Here is a 22,085-nt window from a genome sequence, read left to right on the forward strand (position 1 = left end):
CTTTCCTTCCTGGCTGCGAGTGGCCCCAGGGGTGGCCCCATCCACCTAGCACTCAGCACTCACCCCCTGCGAGCACACGTGCGGGCTACACCCCAAGAGGGGCCTCAGCTGTGAAACTGGGGCCCATGGGGACGGCAGGGAGTCTAGTTCAGATGACCCAGGTCATGACTCTTAGTTCTGGGCTGATGGGCGGATCCCGGGGCCTGAGGGCTCTGTCTGGGGCCCAGCTGGTCGGGCTCCCCCAGCCACGGAAATGAGAGCCAGCAAAGAACAGACTTCTCTGTTCTAGGAAGCAGGGGGTCCCAGAGCAGCACTCAGACTCTGGGGGGGGGTGGGGCTGGCTGGCTGAGCACCAAGGGGTGGCCAAGGTCGGGGGGAACTTCTGACGCTCTCTCTGCTTGGCTAAGGTACAGACAGGAATTTTGTGTTTTGCGAGGGGTACACCAACATGGCCTTAATGTGTAGTCACTCTGCTCACAGCCTTCCTGGGCCCCACTGCCCAGCTGGGCATCCAAGTGCAATGTGATTCAACATCACCTTCCCCAATTCTCACCTCAGGCTGCATGCTCCAGCGGCCACTGCTGCATCCTTGTTCCCTGTGTCCCTCAGTCCCCACCTAGCCAAAGGTTCTTCAGCTTGCCTCACTGCCTCCTCTGGGAAGTCCACTGGGGCGGCCCCAATCCATCCCCAGACCTGGTAGCTCCATTAGTTAGACGAACTCAGGGTCCTGCAGTCACCAACAGGGCCCTGCCTCCCTGCCCAAGTCCTCTGGGAAAAGGATATCTGCCGTCCATGTTTGTCCACTGACAGAGGCCGGCGGTGTGGGGAGCCGAGCCGGCCGCGCTCCCGGTATACTCTGTCCACCAGCCCATGGTGCCGGGTAGTCCGGCTGGTGTCCAGGCCTGAGGACTGGAAGGGTGTCTGGGGGAGGGGAGAGGGAGAGAAGGAGATGGGGGAAAAAATGAGAGAAACCGAAAACGGTTATCAGCTGTAGCCTGTCCCCAAGATCTGACCTCATGGCCTCCCACTCCTGAGACAACCTTGGCCACCATGAGGCAACCCAGAGCTATTTCCTCCTTTGACCAGCTCTCAGCCTCCTAGCACTATGGGGTTGGGGGCAAGTTGAGGACCCTGGGCGCTGAGATGGCAGGCGTGCAGTGCGGCAGGCATGCACAGGCCAGGCAGAATGACACAAGCTCGGGGCCAGTGCTGGCCAGGGTGCCAGGGGTGCAGATGGCCTGAGCAGTCCCCAACCCCCAACCCCCACCCTCAGCCTCACCAGGTGCAGACAGGCCTCCGCCTGCTCTCTCGGGCCTGGCTGGCCTCCTTTTCCCACCTACGTCATCCCTGGAGGGGCTGCCAAGAGACAGCCCAAGGCTCTAGCCGAGGATGTCAAGGGCCACCTGGCCAAGTGCTGGCTCCCCGGAGGCTCCTTGTTGAGCCTGGGGTCAGCCTCAACTAAGATGAGGCCCCAGTGCTCTCCACCACATCCTGGCAACACCATGAGCCGAGTGCAGGCACTTTTGGGGGCCCTAGCCCACGGCTTGGCAGAATAGGGCTTCTTCCAGCACCTGGGGCTGGCATGAGGTCCCGGCCAGGCCCTACTCCCTCTCCCAGCTCCATGCCCCTGGGGCCCCCAGGAGCCTGCTCTCTGCCATCCCTAGCACCGTGGGGCTTCTTGCCATCTGACTGTGGTATGACTGGCAACTTTAGCCAGCTCTGGACACAGCCTGCCCCCCTCCCCAGCCATCTGGTCCTTGGGCCTTCCTCTCTTATCTGGGAAGTGGGGCAAAAAGTGGCAGAAATCCTGCTCTTCCCCATGTATCCAAACACCTCACTTGGCATTCAGGTCTGACTGCTCTCCAGTGTCCAGGACCCCTGTCTCTCTCTGACCCAGCACAGACCTGCCAGCTTGGGAGATGGCAGGTTCCCATTGTAGTACTGGGTACTACTGGCCACGACTTGGGCCCAGCTGCAGAGGGAGGGAACCCCACCCTCCAGCAGGGACACCAGAGGGCAGAGGCCATTCATCTCCTCTCAGAGATGCCTGGGGAGCAGAGGGAAAACTGAGGTGGCTGAAGCAGAGCCAGAGGCAGAGAGAAGCTCGGCCTGGCCACAGCCCAGCTCACCAGGCCGAGTCTAGAATCTGTGCACACCTGTGTGCATGTGTCATGGGAACAAACATGCAGCGTTGGTGCACATGCTTGAATTCTTGGGTGGGATCTCTCCATGTGACCACACGAATTTCCCCAGACACGGGGGGGTAGGAGGGGTGCAGAGCAAGTCAGTTTCCATTTGTCAGACAGGACACCTCCCACCAGGCCAGGAGGGCAGCCACACTGGGGACACCAATAGCCTCAGCCCAGGGGCTCATTTACCAGAAAGACAGGAGCCGCTGCCAAGGCATCCCCCAGAAATCCGCTGGGCTAGAATGCAAAGAACCAGACTCTGAGATGCTCCAGCCTCACCCTCAGTCCTGGGACCCAGCAGGCCCTGCACCCTTAGCCCTGGAGCCACGGTGATCCAGGCAGGGCCAGCTTGGGTGCCCAGAGAGATGTTCCCCTCCGGGCAGGAGGGACAGGAAGATAGAGGAAGGGGGAGAGCCAGGGAGGAGGAAGTACCCTGACAAAGAGGTCAGGTTTTGGTCAGGTGGACAGCCCTATGCATCTGTTCTCATGAGGCTGTTCAAAGAGGCCATACCCCAGGGGCCCAGAGGTGAGCAGGGCAGACCCAGAGCCAGTCTGGGGGACCCTGGCCAGTGGCCTGCTGCATCCTGGCAGCATTATCATGGGAGGAGTAGGAGTTGGTGGATTACTCAGGTGGGAACTGAGCTCCCTGAGGACCAGCCAAGTTCCACCTGGCCTATCAGCATGTGGACAGATGTGATTGTTTCTGGGGCCCTGTCTCAGCAATGGGACAAAAGTGTGACAGTCCATGGACCTGTCCCTGCAGAGCAGACACCATGCAGGAGTGGCCTGGCTCTCAGCCCTGGCTCCCTGGCCCACCTTGCTTCCACTTCCACCTGTAGAACAGGGTCAGGCATAGCCCCAGAGAAGAGGCTGGCACTGCGCCCAGGTGGTGAGTTTTATCTCGCGCTATTTATGATAAGAATGTGTATGGCGGCCTTGTGGCCTGCGGGAGCCATGCTGTATAGGTCTCTGCCAAGAAACATTTGCAGACAAGTGGGGTCAGGTCTCAGGGCCTCCTTCTGAGAACCTCTGGGCTTGAGGATTAGTGAGGCTGATGGAGCCAAGCCCCAGAGGCCCTAAGCGGTTCCCGCTGCTGCACAGACGGCCAACAGGTGTAGTGGCTGCCGAAACGCTCGCAGCCAGACTGAGGCCTTGCTGCAGGGTCTGCTGATGCTGACAGGGGACTGGCCAGGGGGGATCTGGGCAAGGCCTGGCCAGGCCATCCCAGGGACAGGAAAGGAGTAGGAGGGTGTGGGGTGGGAGGGCTGCAGCCATAGTGTGCTGACCCTGACTGTCCAAAGCAGCCATCACACATACAAATTTGCCCAGAGTGGATGTGACCCAGGTGGGAGGCCAGGGCAAGCTCCCATAGGAAGGCAGTGTGGGAAGAGGGTGTGGGGGATTGCTCACCTGGAATGGTAAATCCACAGTGCCGCTCCCAATCTGGTTCACATTGGGCAGGGACCCGCCGTAGTACTGGCCACGGCTTGGGCCCAGCTGCAGGTACTGGGACTTTTGGAGCTGGAGCTGTAAGAGAAACCGGCAGCTGCAGTGAGGGCTGGGGGGGGGGGGGGGCATCCTCAGCACACCTTGCCTGGAAAGGACCCATGTGGTGGGGTCAGTAGCACCAATCACAGAGGGTGTAGGACCCCTTGACTGAGATTCTCAAAGAAGCCAAGTGTCTCTCCACCCAAAAAGGCAGAATCAGAAACCCAAGGTGCCACAAGAGGTCCTCCCCAGGACTCTTGGGCCCCTTTGTTCCCCTTACCCTCTCAGCACATGCAAAATGTCCTTCTCATCTGTCCCTGCCCAACACCCACTCCTCTGTAGAGAGCCCTGTGTAAATGGTGACTTCTCCAGCCTCCCTCAGTCCCACCTTGCTGAGAGGACCTCTACAGGGGTGGGGTGGTCCAGCAAAGTGTATATCCCCAGTTTCTGTGAACCTCGGGGAGCTTTCTTTGCTGGCTGACACGGCAGGTTTGTGACTGAGTGAGAGTATAGAGCCGGCCTGGAGCCTACAGCCCGAGAAAGCGGCCTCTCACCCACCCGGGGGAGCCATTTCTCGTCGTGGCCAAAGGCTTTGTTACTGGGCACAGGCCAGAGGCTGCAAAATGATGCCTGGACAGACACAAGAGAAATCTTCTTTCCAATGGCCTGAATCAGAGGGGTCAGCTCAGAAGTGTAACATTGACTTTCAAAGTGTAGGATGTGGATCCTCCAGCAGCACACAAGACTAGCAGATCTGCCTGAGTTCAAGGGTCCTGTCCAAAGCCCCAGGCTCTTTCTGCCTGTCCCTCTGCCTCACCAGGACTGGGCCCAGTGGTTGGCTCTCATCTGGGCTGGCGGAATTCCTGCAGTCCTCTGCCCATCACTCAATTGGGGACTTCTCCCACTTCAGAACCAGAAGCCCGAGGTTCCCTGACCAGCAACGGCTGCCTTGGGCCTGGCCAGGCAATCGCTTCTTCTCTCTCAAGCAGCTGGTTCCACTTTTTGGGGACAAGAGCAGATGCCCTGGTCCAGGCAGCACCACCTGGAGCCCATCACACTGCTGTGGGAGACGGGTATCATGAACAAGGGGGGTTGGCTGGGCATGCAGGAAGGGGTGGTGTCACTCTCCCAGCTGGGGCGGTTGCTAGGGTCAACTCTGTGTACACAATAAGGCCACTTGTGGTCCCTCACCAATAGCTTCTAGTGGCCTCCACCAGCTGGCCACCCACACAACCCGCTTCCCAACTAGTGCCCAGCTTCCTGGGGGGGGGGGGGGGCGGCCTTAGACACTGGAGGGAAAGTGAAGCCTGGAAACTGGCCACCCACTCAGCAGAGCACCTAACTCAGGTAAACAGCTGTTTCCTGCAGGCTGTGTGGAGTGGGAGAGAGGCTGACCTTGCTCTGTTCCTACCCAGGTGGTTTTCAAGAGTCTGCGGGGCCCAGCGCAGGGTCTGTCTCTGACATGAATACCCCACTGTGTCCCTCCCACATTTATGAGGAATAACACAGGCTAGGGCCCCCACTCATGCCTTGGCACAAGTAACCTCAGACCCGAGACCCACTCGATTCCCTCCTTGCGTTTGAGCCCTGCTTCCACCTCTTAAGAACCACCTCTGAGGCCACAGCCTCTTCTGGCCCTCAGTTACCCCCACCAGTTTCCTCATCTCAGCCCTGGGCCCCTTTGTTCCCCTTACCCTCTCAGCACATGCAAAATGTCCTCCTCATCTGTCCCTGCCCAACACCCACTCCTCTGTAGAGAGCCCTGTGTAAATGGTGACTTCTCCAGCCTCCCTCAGTCCCACCTTGCTGAGAGGACCCCTACAGGGGTGGGGTCGCCCAGCAAAATGTATATCCCCAGCTTCTGTCAGGGCCCACATCCGTGCTGGTCACCACATCCGTGCTGGTCACAACTCCCCCAGCATGGGTAGCAGCATCCATTGGCTGGGTAAAGTGGAGACCACAAGGGCAGGGAACAGGGAGGGGCCAGTGGCCCTGGGAAGGTGTGGTGTGATGGATGCAGCCACTTCTTTAGGGCACTCCCCAGGCCTCAGTCCCCCGACCCCTGCGCCAACAGGCTGCAGTGACACCCCCACCTGTCAGCCTCTCCCCGGCTTCACTCTCTAGACAAGCCAGCCTTGATCTGGCCCAAATGGTGGGCCTTCTAATGAGATTAAGGGGAGTCAGTGTGCTGAAGGCTGAGCTCTGTCCTGCAAAGCCAGGTTGGGCCAGCGAGAAGTCGTGTGCTCTGGACAGGCCTGTTTGCCCCTCTCACCACAAAGGCTTCACAGTCTGGCCCTTTGCTTCCCCCGACCACCAGGCTCCGCAATTGCGATGGCTGCTGCTGTGAGGCCTTTGCACTGGTGTTATCTCCCCTATGAGGATCTTCCCAGTGGGCTAGCCCCGTGGTCGGCAAACTGCAGCTCGCGAGCCACATGCGGCTCGCAAGCCGCGGTTTGCCGCTCTGTTGACTAATGAGTTTGCCGACCACTGGGCTAGCCCAACACTGAGCCCTTCACCCCCACGGGGTCACCTCCTCCACAAAACTACCTGACTGAGGTCTGTCTGTCTGTCTCATCCCATCAGACTGTCGGCCCCATAAGGACCCTGGCACAGTGGAAGAGTTCAGCACACATGGGGAACAAGTGAAAATAAGGTGACATATGAGGGCAGGAACAAGAGTTGGACACACTCAGGGTCCCAGGCAGGAACCATGTTTCTCCTGTGCCCACATGGGACCCTTACCCCAACTTCCAGGAAACTGAGGCTCAAGAAAGAACAGATGGCTGTTCGAGTGCAGAGGCAGCATGTGCCCCAGTCTGGGGCCCAATCTGAGAACCACCCATGAGAGGGAAGCAAAGAGCACACACTGTCCCCTTGCCAGCTCAGGCACATGATGCTTCTGGGACTGAGCACTGACGGGGACCCAGGGGGATTTGCACACCCTGGCTCAAGCCACCTTTGGGAGTGTCTCTGGGAGGGAAAGACCAGGTTCTCCAAGTGTTCCAGCAGCCATGGGGACACATGCAGAGAGCCCCAAGAACCCCTAATAGGATCTAATTTTGAGTCTTATGGAGCCATGGTGGGTTTTCTGGGGCCACCATTCTCTGACAGGTGTATTCACCCAGTTTGTCTGGCTGCATCCCTCCAGGTTCCTTCCCAGGTTCAGCTTGGGCAGCAGGTAGTGAGTTTCAGGTGGTAGACAGCCCCTCCTGGGCTCCATTCCCCACACTGGGCCCTCCCCCTATACTGCTCAGTAGAGGTGACATGCGCATGGCTATGAATATCGCACTGAGGCCATGGAGGATAGCACCAAACACCCTGGGCCTAGTTATTCCAGGGAGAGGAGGACTGAGGGTCACCAGCTCTGACTTGTGACTCCCCAGCCTCCGTCCTGTGGCTGCAAGAGATAGCAGTGACCACTCATGCCACGTGTCCATGGGTCATGCTGTCTCTCCCCAGGTCTCCCCTTACCCACTATGTAAAGGATTGGAAACCTGGATTCTGAGGAAGATGGCTGTACCAGCAGATGCCCCAAAAGGAAGGCCCAAGATAGCTTTTCTTTTTTTTTTCACTAATCCTCATCGGAGGATATGTTTCTATTGATTTTAGAGCGAGAGAGAAAGGGAGAGAGAGAGAAACATCGATGTGAAAGAGAAGCATCGATCGGCTGCTTCCCTTATGTGCCCGACCGAGGATTAAACCTGAAACCTAGGTATGTGCCCTGACTGGGAATTGAACCCACAACCTTTTGGTGTAGGGGATGACCCTCCAACCAACTGAGCAACCTGGCCAGGGCTTTTCGCTCTCTTTTGAAACATCTTTTTTTTTAATCAAAACAAAGTTCCCATAACATACAACAAACCATTTTAACATATACAATTCAATGACATCTAGTACATTCACAATGTTATGCAACCATCACCTCTTCCTAGTTACAGAACATTTCTGTCAACCCAAAGGGAAACCGCATCCCCATTGACAGTCACTCCCCATCTCCCTCCCCCCCAACAACCACTAAGCCACTTTCTGTCTCCATGGATTTGCCTGTTCTGCACTTTCATATAGATGGAATCACACATCGTGTGGCCTTTTGTGTCTGACTTCCTTCACTCAACACAGTATTTTCTAGGTTCATCTCCATGTTGTAGCATGTGTCAGTGCTTCACTCCTTTTCATGGCTGAATAAAGTTCCATTGTGTGGATGAACCACATTGTGTGTATCCTACATCTACTGAGGGACTCTTGGGCTGTTTCCACCTTTTGGCAATTGTGAATATGGTGCTTCTGTGGACATAGGTATACAAGTATCTGTTTGAGTCCCTGTTCAAATCTGTAGGTATATATCCCTAGGAGTGGAATGGCCAGGTCATATGGTAACTCTGTAATTTATTTTTTGAGGAATAGCCATTCTGTTTTCCATAGTGGCTGTACCATTTTACATTCCCACCAATACTACATAAGGGCTCCAATTTCTCCACACCCTTGCCTATACTTGTTGGTTTCTGTTGTTTTAACAGTAGCCATCCTGGTGGATGTGACTTATCTCATTGTGGGTTTGGTTTGCATTTCCCTGGTGACTAGTAATGTTGAGCACCTTTTCATGGCTTGTTGGTCATTTGTCTATCATCTTTGGAGAAATGTCTGTCAAGTCCTTTGCCCATTTTAAAACTGGGTTTGTCTTTTTTTGTGCTGAGTCATAAGAGTTCTTTATATTTCTGAATATTAATCCCTTATCAACTATATGGTTTGCAAATATTTTCTCCCATTCTGTGAGTTCTTTTTACTTTCTTGATAGTCTCTTGATGCACAAAAGTTTTAAATGTTGATAGGGTCCAATTAACCTATGTTTCTTTTGTTGCTTGTGCTTTTAGTGTCATATCCAAAAAGCTATCACCAAATCCAAGGCCAGGAGGAGTTACACCTATGCTTCCTTCTAGATTTAGCTCCTATATTTAATCCACTTCGAGACTTTGAGTTAATTCTTATTAATGTTGTTGCTACCCTGGTCCTACATCACAGCCTACCCTCATGCCAACCAAGGGCTCCATGGTGAGGAGCCCAGCCAACCCCCAGAAGAATGCCAGGACACTGGAGTTTTGAATCACACATCTGCTTAGTGAGGGAGAGAATAATGAATGAATGAGGGAATGAATGAAAGCATCACAGGCTTGTGGCCCAGCAAGGATTCCAGGCTGAGTCACCGCCCCCCCTAACTTCCAAACTGAGTGAGATACTCCCCAGCTGCCTCCTTATTCGTTCCCAAAGTGTAAATACAGAACCAGATACACAAACACCGAGTGAGTCTCGGAATGCCTTTAATCAGGCTCTGTGGTTGCTGCCAAGTTCCTGGCCCCGGCTGAATCAGAGGGTCCGCTGGGAGCACGTTTGTTTCCCTGTTGGTGCAGTTGTTGAGCACAGACCTTCCGGCTGGGATGTGTGAAGGGTCCCTCGGGGTCTGAGCTCAGCACAGCTGGATCATGTGGGCCTCTCTCCCAGAGAATGAGACCCCAGACCTGCCAGCCAGCTGGGAGCCCACCCTGAATGAGGCCTTGCTGCAGCCTTCAGCAGGGGAGACAGGGCTTAACCTCCATTTTACAAACGAGGAAACTGAGATACTGAGTGACAACAGGCCCTGAGGTTGCCCAGTGACAGGAGGGGTCTCAGTCACAATCCAGGCTCTTTTCCTAACAAACCCAACTTCCCACAAGGCCCTTCCTTCTGCCTCTAGATCCTTGAACCCACTCCACCCTTTTCTAGAACTTTCCATGGAGCTCCTTCTCATCACCTGGATTTCAGCTCATAGACCTCATCAGGGAGTCTTCCTTGACCCCTACTCTCAAAACAACCCTCTATCTTAGGCCAGACTGCTATAATAAGTACCAGAGACTAGGCAGCATAAACAACAGAAACTTATTTTTCATGGTTCTAGAGGTTTGGGAGCAGGGTGGGGTTCTGGTGAGGGCCCGCTTACTGGGTTGCAGATGGCCACCTTCTCGCCATGTCCTCACATGGTCTTTCCTTGGGTGTGTGTGAAAAGGACTCTCTCCTCTTCCTCTTCTCATTAGGGCACCAGTCATACCGGATCAGAACCCCACCCTTATGACCTCATTTCACCTTAATCACTTCCTCAAAGGCCCCATCACTACATATACTCATACTGGGGATTAGGGCTTCCACATGTGAATTTGGGGGACACAATTCAGTCCATGGCACCTGCTCTGGGATATGTTGCCTGCCTGTGTCTGCCAGTGGGCCAGTGGGCCCTGATGGCTGGAGTCCTGCTTGCTGGGCTTCCCTGGGCACACTCTAGGACCAGTGCCCACCCCAGGAAGTGACTATCCACAGCTGAGAAGCTCAGAGTCACCCCACAGCCAGCCAGGACCAGGGACCTCTGGATTCTCCCAGAAGAAGCCCCAGGCTACAGAGTGTCCTGTGGGGAGGGGCCTTCTTATGCCTGGCCCTGGATGCAAGAGCCAGTGAGGTAAGGGGGGGTGCTCCTCGGGTGTTGCTGAACAGCAGAGGGGAGGAAAATGGTGAGCAGCATTTCCAGAATCAGTTTCCCAAACATGAAGTGACACACCTTCTCAATGGGGTCATGGGCTGGGAAATGGATGGGAGCACCTGGAGAGCATCGCAAGTGGCTGCAAGGCTGTGAGATGGACCTGGAACAGAGGGTGAAGCAGCTCAGCCCCTGTGCTGGGCTGACTTGGAATCTCAGAATCTGACCTTGTTTGAAAATGGAGTTTTTGCAGATGTAATTAGTTAAGGCTCTTGAGACAAGATCATCCTGAATTTAGGGAAATTCCTAAATCCAATGACTAGTGTCCTTATAAGAAGAGAAGAGAGACAGACAGGGATGGGAGCAGAAATCGAGGTGATATAACCACAAGCCAAGGAGCCCCAAGGGTTCCTGGCAGCCCCTAGAAACCAGGAGCAAGGCTCTATTTCAGGGCCCCCAGAAGGATCCAACCCTGTCCACACCCTGATCTGAGACTTCTAGACTCTAGAACTATTTGTTGTTTTAAGGGAATAAATTTGTTGTTTTAAGCCCCTGAGACTGGACAGTTGGGGAGAGCTGACAACAGGGAACCTCAAGCTGACACTCCAGGACAAAGAATGAACTAGTAAGCCCTGGCTGGTGTGGCTCAGTTGGTTGGAACATCATCCCGTACACCAAAAGGTGGCAGGTTCAATTTCCAGTCAGGGCACATACCCAGGTTGTGGGTTTGATCCCTGGTCAGGGTGGGTTCGGGATGCAACCAATCAATGTTTCTCACATCGATGTTTCTTTCTCTCCTACTTCCTCTCTCTAAAAACCAGTAAAAAATATGCCCAACCGGTGTGGCTCAGTGGTCAAGCATCGACCCATGAACCAGGGGGTCATAGTTTGATTCTCAGTCAGGGCACATGCCCAGGTTGTGGACTCAATCCCCTGTAGAGGGCATGCAGGAGGCAGCCAATGGATAATTCTCTCTGTCATTGATGTTCCTCTCTCTCCCTCCCTCGCTCTATCCTGGGAGCACTGTGTGGAGCAACAGAAATGTGGAGCCTTGCTGGGTATGTAGCTCAGCCTGGCTGCACACCTCCCTTTGGGTTGCATCTGGACATCATGTCCACAGGGCTGGAGCATGATGTTGTGAGCAATGCAACTTGCTCCACCTCATCATCTCTGCCTTGTATAAGCCCTGGCTGATCTGGGACAGGTGTGAGGGTTCTGAGTGGGAAGTGGGGGGCTGAGCTTTGCAGGGTCCACATGCAGCTTGAAAGCCAAGCCCAGAGACACCAGCAAGGGCCAACTGGAAGACCAAGCTACCTTCTGCCATCATCTGATAGAAGCTGTGCTAGACGACTTTTTACATTTCAGCTATCTGCTACCGCTAGTTCCATGTCATTGTATCCTTAGGAGAGAAGTCTGACTACCCTGAATAGCACAAGATGACCAGCACATGTACGCCAATCTCACCCCATCTGTCTGAGCACCTGGTTCTCACAGCACAGTTGAGTATGCTCACTGCTGGCCAGTATCCCCTGAAGCAGGTGGCCAATCCCAGCACACAGCGCAACCCCATCTAAATAGCCAAGGGCACCCAGTTTCCTTGTGATCTCCAGAAGCTCTCCAGGCCTCCTCAGGGGCTATTGGCCCTGCACAGCAGGAGGCTCTGGGGAATCCACATGGCTGGATGCTTTCAGCCAGAGGAGCTTCCAAGAATGAGGCAAACAGAATCTAGTTAACTTCTAAAGATGGTCAAGCTTGAAAAGGGAACTTAGAGCTGCTCATTTATACTGTGACTGCATTATCATGTCACTTGGCTTCTGGAGCTGATAAGATCAGATCTCTGATATATACATGTATAAAATTTTTAAATGGTTTTATTGATTTCAGAGAGAGGAAGGGAAGGAGAGAGAGAGAAACATTGAGCAGCTGCCTCCTGCACATCCCCTACTAGGGGCTGAGCCCACAACCCAGGCATGTGCCCTGACCAGGAATCCAACTGGTGATCTTCTGATGCATGGGAAGACGGTCAACCAACTGAGCCACACCAGGCAGATCTCTGATATTTTGTTTGTGTGTGTTTTTTAAAATAATTTTATTGATTTCAGAGAGGAAAGGAGAGAGAGAGAGAGAGAGAGAGAGAAACATCAACAATGAAAGAGAAGCACTGATCGGCTGCCTCTTACACACCCCCACTGGGGATCAAGCCCCCAACCTGGGCATGTGCCCTCACCGGGAATCAAACCTTGACCTCCTGTTTCATAGGTCGACGCTCAACCACTGAGCCATGCTGGCCAGGCTGTGTATGTTTTTTGTTATTACTCCTCACCTGAGGATATTTTTTCCATTGATTTTTAGAGAGTGGAAGGGATGGGGAGAGAGGGAGAGAGAGAAACATTGATGTGAGAGACACATATTTATTGGTTGCATCCTGCACATGCCCTGACTGACCAAGGCCAGAGATCAAATCTGCAATCCAGGTACATGCCCTTGACCAGGAATTGAACCTTTGATCCTTCATTGAGAGGACAGATGCTCTAACCATTGACCAACACCAGCAGGGAAGATCGCTGGTATTTTTAAGACCAAATCCTTTGGATGCTGCAGCTCACAATTTATTCTATGAAGCTAATTAAGTGAGGAAGCCTGGGAATAAAGTTTTGAACAAGTTTAATAAAGTCCCTTGCCTAGCTAAAAAAAAGAGAGAAAAAGAGAGGGAGAGAGATAGGGGTCAGGGTGGTGTACACTTCCAACCCCTGGGCAGCCTCTCAGGTGGCAGGGCACTGGAGGAGAGACACTTCTCCAAGAGCTGGTGGGAACTTGACCCTGGAGCCTCTCTCTGCCACTTTTTAGCACTCTGTGTCCTGGGACTGCCAGAACAAATGACCACAAACCAGGAGACTTAAAACAACAAAATTTATTCTGTCACAGATCTGGAGGGTGTGGTCAGGGATGGCTCCTTCTGGAGGCTCTGACAGAGAGTCTGTTCCAGGCCTTTCTCCCGGCTTCTGGTAACTTCCGGCAGTCCATGGCGTTCCTAGGCTTATAGTCACACTAGTGGCCAGGTGCATGAATTCGTGCCCATTGAAAGAAAATTAATTAGAAGAAATATTTTAATATCACTATTTGCCCTTTCTCTATAATAGAAGAGTCAATCAAATTCACAATCAACAATGACAGATGGAAACACATGTGTGCAATTGGCGCAAGTGAGAGCTTTATATGTATCGCGCATGTGCGAGTCAACTTAGCCTTTTATATATATAGAATAAACTTGCTTAATTAGACCTGCTTTCTGATTTAGCTAAACTTTTTCCAGTCCAGTGAAGCACCCCAACTTCTCTTTCAGGTAATTGTCAGCACCACAGCAGTAAATGTCAACAGAAAGTAGATTATTATTGTAGATCACACAGGGAGAAAAAAGGGTAAAATAATATTTAAGTGCAGCAGTGTTTGACTATATTCTGCGCAACGAGAAAACCTGAAGTTATTTTCAAGGTCCACCATTTCTTACTTCTTTTCAGTCGGGTCAAGTTTTAAGCTTTCTAAATCTCCGTTTTCCGGCTAATGAAAAGAAAATAGGATTCCACCGAGTCTCCTATCTACCTACTCCAGGACTTCTGTGAGGATCAAATGAGATGAGGCATGGGAAAATGCTTCACAGACATTTGGTTATAGTGTAAAATGTTTACACTTGGCTATAAAGCAAGTCAGGTTTCTGGGCTGAAGAAACTCCAAGGAGGCTAGTCACTAGGGAGAGGAAGCCAGGTATTGCTACGTGATGTGACATCATTATCTGGCACTCACAGCGACCGTTTCCAGGCTAGTCATGGGGTCTCAGCAGCATTGGCTGTGATTTGGTGGGCTGTGGCTCCAGGGTGGTGGCGGGGCCTGTGTCCCACTTGGGGGAAGCCAAGGGTTGCTTTGTTGGCCAGGTCCACGCTGCCGTTTCTCTGTAAATGGCAAGCGTGTGTCACGGCAGCTCCTGCATCCAGCCCCTGGTGGTTAGTGCGAGTCATAGCGATCGGTTGGACAGTGGGAAGGACACTTAGTATATTAGCCTTTTATACATATACTAGTAGCCCTGCGCACGAATCCGTGCGCCAGTAGCTCTCTGTGGGGCCTGGCCGCTCCGCGCCCACTGCCCAGAGGCTCTCTGTAGCCCAGAGGCCCATCCGCGCCTGGCTGGGCGCAGAATGCTTGCCTCGTTGCTGCGGCGATGAAGCAAGCATTCCGCCAGGCTGCTCACGCTGCCCGCTTTCAGCGGCCGCCCCCCTTCCCCCCGGGACTGGGGGACTCCGGTGGGGCTGAGAGGACTGGGTGCCGCCATCTATGTGACAGAGTGACGGTTAATTTGCATAGTACCCTTTTATTAGATAGGAGGATAGATTACTCTCATCTCCACTTGTCTTCACTTGGCCCTGTGTGTTTGTTTTGTCTTCTTGTAAGGATACCAATCACTGGGTTTAGGGCCCAACCTCCTGCAAGATGACCTCATGTTGACTTTATGAAATCTGCAAAAACCCTATTTCCAAAGGTCCTGTTCACAGTCACCCAATCCTATATCACCTCAAATCCCACACCAAGAACCATCATGGTGGCAACACCCCAGACTTCTCCTGCAGCCCTTAATGCCCCTAAGCCATGCTCTCCTCTACTAAGCCTGTTTCCTCCAGTCACCGGGGGCAAAGGGGTGAAGCCCAACCAGTACATGAACCTGCCCTGCACACATCAACCTCAGCAAAAATGACTAGGACCCTAAGAGGCAGGTGGCCTGAAGTGTCCTCAGAACCATTTGGTAGTGTTCACTGGGAACATGAACGTGTTCCTGCCCTCTAGCCCGGTAATCCCATGTTTGGGAAGCTCTCCTGAGGGAAATGTCCAAAACGCAGATTTATGCAAAAAGATGTTCCTTTTCAGTAGAACAAGAAGCTGGAACCATTGCAGGATCAGCCCAGGGCAGGGCCTCCACTCCAGTAAGAATGAGAGCATTGGGGAGATAAACCAAGATGGCGGCATAGGTAAACACCTAAACTGAAGCCTCACACAACAATTTCAAAAATACAACTAAAAGACAAAACGGACATCATCCAGAACCACAGGAAAGCTGACTGACTGGAATTTCTACAACTAGAAGGAAAGAGAAAACCACAAGGAAAATCAGAGGAGCTGTAAAAGCCTGAGGTACGGAGACACGGGCGCGGGCATGCGGAGAGGACGGGGCAGCTGAGTGCCTGGCTGGTGTTCTCTAGCGGGAAGGAGATAAAAGCTCCAGACTGCACTGAACCCCAGTTCCAACTGCACTGAACGCCAGTTCCGGGCCAGACCCTGGGGACCCAGGCTCATACTGGGGGAATCTGGGCTGTAAGGCGGAAACTCAGGGGAGCGGCGAAAGGCAGAGCTCCGGAGGTGTGCACGTGAATGCGCGCAGAGGATGGACTGTTGACTGTGCCGCTTGATTGCCCTAGCGGGAAGGAGACAAAAGCTCCGGACTGTGCTGAACCCCAGTTCCGACTGCACTGAACCCCAGTTCCGGGCGAGAATCTGGGAATCCAGATTCATTGGGGGAAAGACTAGACTGTTTGGCAGTGGGCGAAACTCCAGGGTGCCTTTCTCTCAGAGGTGCTTGCAGCTAGTACCGAGGGACACTGAGGGACACTGAGACCCAGGAACCTCATAGGGCGGGGCTGACGGGAAGCCAAGGCTGTAGGCTCCACCCTGAAACTCCGCCCCATCCAAGCTGAGCACAGAGGATTTTACAATTTCGCAAGTCTAGTCGAATAAGGCTGTCTCCCAGCGTAAACACAGCTGATCCTCACAGCCAATTGGCCTGGAGGTCAACTCCTCCCACTGATACCAACAACAATCAAGACTTAACTACAACAAGGCTGTACACACAGTCCAAAAAGGGGTGCACCAAGATTGTCCACCTCAGGTAACTGGGGAGGCCGAACCACTGACCCATATAGAACAACTAGCACACAAAGCTACCCTACCAACTCAGGGAAGCAGCGAAAATGGGGAGACAAAGAAACAGATCAAAAACCAAAGAAATGGAGGAAAACAAACGACTGGAGATAGAGTTCAAAACCACGGTTATAAGGTTTTTCAAGAATTTCCTAGAAAAGGCCGATAAATTTAGCAAGACCCTTGAGGATACGAGAGAGACCCTCGAGGATATGGAAAAGGACCAACTAGAAATTAAACATACACTGACTGAAATAAAAAATATTATACAGGCACCCAACAGCAAACTAGAGGAACGCAAGAATCAAGTCAAAGATCTGAAATACAAAGAAGCAAAAATCACTCAACTGGAAAAGCTAAAAGAAAAAAGAATCCAAAAATTTGAAGATAGTGTAAGAAGCCTCTGGGACAACTTCAAGCGTACCAACATCAGAATTATAGGGGTGCCAGAAGAAGAGAGTGAGCAAGATACTGAAAACCTATTTGAAGAAATAATGACAGAAAACTTCCCCCACCTCGTAAAAGAAATAGACTTACAAGTCCAGGAAGCGCACAGAACCCCAAACAAAAGGAATCCAAAGAGGACCACACCAAGACACATCATAATTAAAATGCCAAGAGCAAAAGACAAAGAGAGAATATTAAAAGCAGCAAGAGAAAAACAGTTAATTACCTACAAGGGAACACCCATACAATTGTCAGCTGATTTCTCAACAGAAACTATGCAGGCCAGACGGGAGTGGCAAGAAATAGTCAAAGTGATGAATAGCAAGAACCTACAACCAAGGGTATTCTACCCAGCCAAGCTGACATTCAGAATTGAAGGTCAGCTAAAGAGCTTCACAGATAAGAAAAAGCTAAAGGAGTTCATCAACACCAAACCAGTATTATATGAAATGCTGAAAGGTATTCTCTAAGAAGAGGAAGAAGAAGAAAAAGGTAAAGATAAAAATTATGAACAACAGCCCTAACCGGTTTGGCTCAGTGGATAGAGCGTCGGCCTGCGGACTGAAGGGTCCCAGGTTCAATTCCGGTCAAGGGCATGTACCTTGGTTGCGGGTACATCCCCAGTGGGGGTGTGCAGGAGGCAGCTGATCGATGTTTCTCTCTCATCAATGTTTCTAATTCTCTCTCCCTCTCCCTTCCTCTCTGTAAAAAATCAATAAAATATTTTTTTAAAAAAATTATGAACAACAAATGCATATCTATCAACAAGTGAATCTGAAAATCAAGTGAATTAAAAATTTGAGGTTCAGAATAAACTGGTGAATATAATAGAATCAGGGGCATAGAAAGGGAGTGGACTGACAACTCTCAGGGGTAAAGGGGTGTGGAGGGTGCGGGAAGAGACTGGAAAAAAATCGTTCACCTATGGATGAGGACAGTGCGGGGGAGGTAAGGGAAGAGGGTGGGATGGGAACCAGGTGGAGGGGAGCTATGGGGGGGAAAAAGAAGAACAACTGTAATAATCTGAACAATAAAGATTTATTAAATTTAAAAAAAAGAAAAAAAAAGAATGAGAGCATTGCCTGAGGAGTGGGAGGTGGATAGAGGGAAGTTGTCCCTGCTGCATTTTCTGGACCATCTCTAAAAAAGATGGACCCAGAATAAGGCCAGCCTTCCCCCTTTCTAGGGACGTCCCCAAGTGGGAGCTGGGCACTGGAATGTGCAGGGAACAGGGTGGCTAGCAGAACTCCTCTTTGGAACACAGAAAAGGTCTTGGTGAACCACATTACTGGGGTAAGCAAGCCTCCTGAGCTCAGGGCTGGGACCGGACACCCTGGTTTTTCCTCTCCCGAACAGAGACCGATAAGAACCTGAAAATGGGCTAATGGGATGATCTGGACAGCAAGAGGTTCTATGAGGATAGGGATTTCCCTGGAGGCCATGAAGAGGGACCCCCAAGCTGGACAGAGCTGAGGAAGGAGAGGGAGGGCTTAAAGTGCATAGGCCCCGCGGTGGTAAGAGGTCCGAGAGGAGGGGCCAGGGAGTGGAATCTCACATAGGGACAGTGGGTCACAGACATTTGCCTAGCATGCTCAGGGGTGTGGAGGGGCACCCCCAGCTCTAGGTGGGCCCCTGGGAAAGGGGAACAGGAGGGACAGGACGGGTGTATCCATGAGTGTTGTGCATGGAGAGAGAAAACTCCAAAACTTGTCATTTCTCTGCCTTGACTGAACACACCCTTCCGGGTGTACACACAGCTTGCGGGGAGGGCATGCTAGCACACATCTCTACTTGTGTCCAAGGGAAAGAACCCTTGGCAGTTTAATTTTATAGTTCATCACAAATGGGTAAGAAACCACCAGCTAGGATGCCATTCATGGGAAACAGAGAGACTGCCTTCCAGCAAGGGGCCCCTCGGCCTGGACAGGGAGCCATAGGCAGAATGTTGCTGCAGTGATGTGTCCTGGCCCCTCTCAGCCTGGCCACCTTGAAAATGGCAGGCCAAATTTCTGACAAGGGCCTGACCCACCTGGGGACATGGGGTCCAGATGTGGCAAGGAGGATGACCTTTCTCATACCAGGGTGTCAGCATTCACCAGCCTCTGGGACCCTGGGCGCCACAAGGTGATCTGCCAGCAACTACCTCAGGACAATGCTAAACTAATGGTTTTGACCAGGACATCCACAGGCTGACACCAGGCTTTGCTCAGGTTCTGTGTTGAAGCTATCTCCCACCAGTAACTCCTTTAATGCTGCCCCCACCCCAGAATGGCAGGGGCCCTGGAAAGATAATACAAAAGTGAGATGCCCTCATTACCATGGGCCCAAAATAGCTTTTATGCTCCATTTTTTAGACATAGTTATATAACCTTGAAAGCCATTTCATGGTTAAGGAAGCCGGTTCCTGGGCCTCCCTGGCCCACCCTGTGACCCCCAGGGACCTCATGGCCCTGCCCTGAGCCCCCGAGACCCCACTAGGGCCCTGGGTGGCACCTGCTACAGGGGATGAGGAAGGTGGGCCCTCAGACTGTCTCGCTGCCCTCAGACCACATTCTCAGCCCAGTGACATGGGCCCCACATAAACTGTTTGTGGTCCAGTGGACACTTACCTGGACAGGCCTCGCTATGGAGGAATTGTCCCAGCCCGGGGAAGAGAAAGCAAAAACAAGGGCCCAGAAGGTGAATAATATGGGCTTGGGGAGACAAGTCCAATGATGGCATGCGTGGCTGGGCAGGTAGACAATGAGAAGAGAGAGACCACAAGGCGGTCAGGTCAGAGAGTTGGCTGGGATGGGCTGGAGGAGGGGCCTGAGTGCAGCACTGAAGAGCTGAGGGGCAGGCAGGGGAGCATCACAGACTCTCTGCAGGTCCCCCTCTTTTCCCTCAATCCCTTGTCGCGTCCCTGAGCAAGTCTCAGCAGCTTGACCTCTAGGACCCTGGTCCCAGCCTGTGATCTCCTCTCCAACCTCCTCCCCAAACCCCTGTCCGAAGCCCTCTCTGCATGCTGCCAAAAGCTCCTTCCTCTCCTTTTATTAAGTTCAACTCATGTCATGCTCCTGTTTCAAATACACCAGGAAATTGGCAGTTCCCACAGAATGCAGTAAGTCCACTCTTCAGTACAAACTCTATAAATCGAAGACTTCAGTCTACACCAACACTTGCAAACCATGTTCACAGCAGTCAAAAAGGTGGAAATAATTCAAATGTCCATCGATGGATGAAGGATAAACAATGTGGTCCATCTACACAATGGAATATTACTCAGCCATAAAAAGGAACAAAGCTTTGACACACGCTACAGCATGATACTCATGAAAGAAGCCAAAAACAAAATCCCACGTTATATGATTCTATTGATATGAAATGCCCAGAATAGGCAAATCCACAGAGACAGGAAGCAAAATAATGGTTGCCAGGGGCTGGGGGAGGAAAGATAGGGAGTGATTGATCATGGTGACAGGGCCTCCTTTGGGATTGAAGGGAATGTTCTGGAACTAGATAGAGGTGATGGTTCACAACATTGCCTATGTACAAAATGCCACTGAAAAGTGTACTTTAAAATGATAAATTTTATGTTTTGTGAATTTTACCACAATAAAAAAAAAAAACCCTGAAGAAATGAAAAGCATCCCCAGGTTGTGGCCAAGGGCCAAGTACACATCAGTGTGGAGGGGAGTGACAGTTGGGGCCCAGAGCACCCCTTCTCGAGTCTCCACCAGTGGAACAACAGTGTGGGTGAGGGACAGTCACCAAGGACAGGATCCCTGTCCTCAGAGCCGTTTCCTCTAACTGGGAAGCCACTGTGGCCCCACAGGTGTAAGCAGAACATGAACTGCTGATCAGAGACCCTCGGGCACATGGCTTCTTGGCCATCGCACATCCCCTCTACAGACAACCTGCGATGGACAGACCTGCCCGGCACCCATGCCAGGAGTGGCATGGTCACTCATCTGCTGCAACCCAGAGGGCTGAGGGTCCATGGGCCCACGTCAGAGCCTGCAACCTGGCAGGTGGGAGTGTGGCAGCCACAGCTGTGGCCTTCCTGAGGCCTGAGAGTATGTCAAAAAATGCAAACTTGTGGCCAACTTAAAAAAAACACATTTAGATTAACTTAAACATCAGAATTGCTGGATTCTCCTGAAACACTGTAAGTGCCAAAAACTTGGGGCCTGAATTCCTGGCTGGTGATATTTTATCAGCCAGAGTAGGACCATGGCTCCCCTCACACCCCAAGCCTGAGCCCTGGCTCTGAGAGGGTCAGTACACCCTGAGGTCACCCAGCTGGCTGCAGACTGAGGGCCGCCAAGCCCAGCTCGTCCCTGCTGTTCTTTGCTCCAGCACAGCAGCTGCATGGCCTGACCCAAGGCCCAGAGGGAGGAAGCCCCAACCCCACCCCCAGAAGCAGATCAACTGGGACGGAAAGGTGCAGAGCTAGCAAGCTGCATGTGGGCCAAGAGAGGCCCAGAATGCAGGTCTCTCCTTGAGCCAAAACCCCGAAGAAATCCACTGCTGCCTGTCCAGTGTTTAACCATTAGAGGCCCCAGCTACAGTAGATGCCCCAATGCCAAGAGGCCTGTAAAGTCCTGGGGAGGGAACAGTGGCAACATCAGAGGGGCCAGCAACCAGGCCTGGAGAGCACAGGATTGCTCAAGAGCTGGAGGCTCCTGGGGAGTAGCCTACACTATACCCCCACCCGGTCCCTACAAGAGGGAATAGCTCAACACAGCCCAGGAGCCCGGCCACTCACATTGGATCCTGTCTTTGCCCTTCAGCAGTCCCAGAAAATCCTGTGTGTTTGGCCCAGCTGACTGATCTCATTCAGGGAGGGCCCACTGGGCACTGCCCAGGTCCAGCAGGACAGGAGGCCTGGGTGGGTCCCTAGAGATACAGGGAGCTAGTTGACCGAGGGTGCTGGAAAGGAGGCAGCAGGGGAAGCCAGCAGGCCTGTGCTGGCTGGAACGAGCTCTGGCAGCTTATGTGCTCACCCACAGCATAAATAGGTCCTGGTTCTTCAGACAGAGTCGGGCATCAAATGAAGAAAAAAGATAGAGGATTCCTGAGTGAGAGGTCACGTATAAAACAAGCAGGAAATGGGAGATGGGGGAGGCCAGGTGGCCACGGAGGTGACACTGAAGCTGGGAAAAGTACTCCAGGTGGGAGGCCCAGCAAGTGCAAAGGCGCTGGGGTCAGAATGAGCATACTGGGGGAGGACCAGCATGGAGGTGGACAAGAAGGCCAGGCCAGCCCTAACCGGTTTGGCTCAGTGGATAGAGCGTTGGCCTGCGGACTAAAGGGTCCCGGGTTCGATTCCGGTCAAGGGCATGTACCTTGGTTGCGAGCACATCCCCAGTATGGGGTGTGCAGGAGGCAGCTGATTGATGTTTCTCTCTCATGGATGCTTCTAACTCTCTCTCCCTCTCCCTTCCTCTCTGTAAAAAATCAATAAAATATATATATTTTTAAAAAGGCCAGGCCAGGCTGCCTACCTACTAGTAAGTGAT

At 52.4% G+C, this 22,085-nt stretch overlaps 1 protein-coding gene across 11 annotated transcripts in view; it reads right to left on the reverse strand.

The window, feature by feature from the left end:
- Positions 1 to 22,085, reverse strand: part of CRTC1 (CREB regulated transcription coactivator 1) — a 64,698-nt gene that overhangs the window by 24,039 nt on the left and 18,574 nt on the right. For 10 of the 11 annotated variants that reach the window (XM_079772567.1, XM_079772568.1, XM_079772565.1 and 7 more), the window contains exons 2-3: positions 3,600 to 3,716; positions 784 to 921 (exon numbers count right to left, since the gene is read on the reverse strand). In XM_079772567.1, coding sequence (XP_079628693.1) covers positions 784 to 921; positions 3,600 to 3,716 — 255 coding nt within the window. Of the gene's footprint in view, positions 1 to 553; positions 731 to 783; positions 922 to 3,599; positions 3,717 to 22,085 lie in introns of those variants that run through there. The other variant, XM_079772566.1, reaches the window with a different exon arrangement.

This window comes from Cnephaeus nilssonii (genome assembly GCF_951640355.1).
Source record: "Cnephaeus nilssonii genome assembly, chromosome: 5".
NCBI classification, from domain to species: domain Eukaryota; kingdom Metazoa; phylum Chordata; class Mammalia; order Chiroptera; family Vespertilionidae; genus Cnephaeus; species Cnephaeus nilssonii.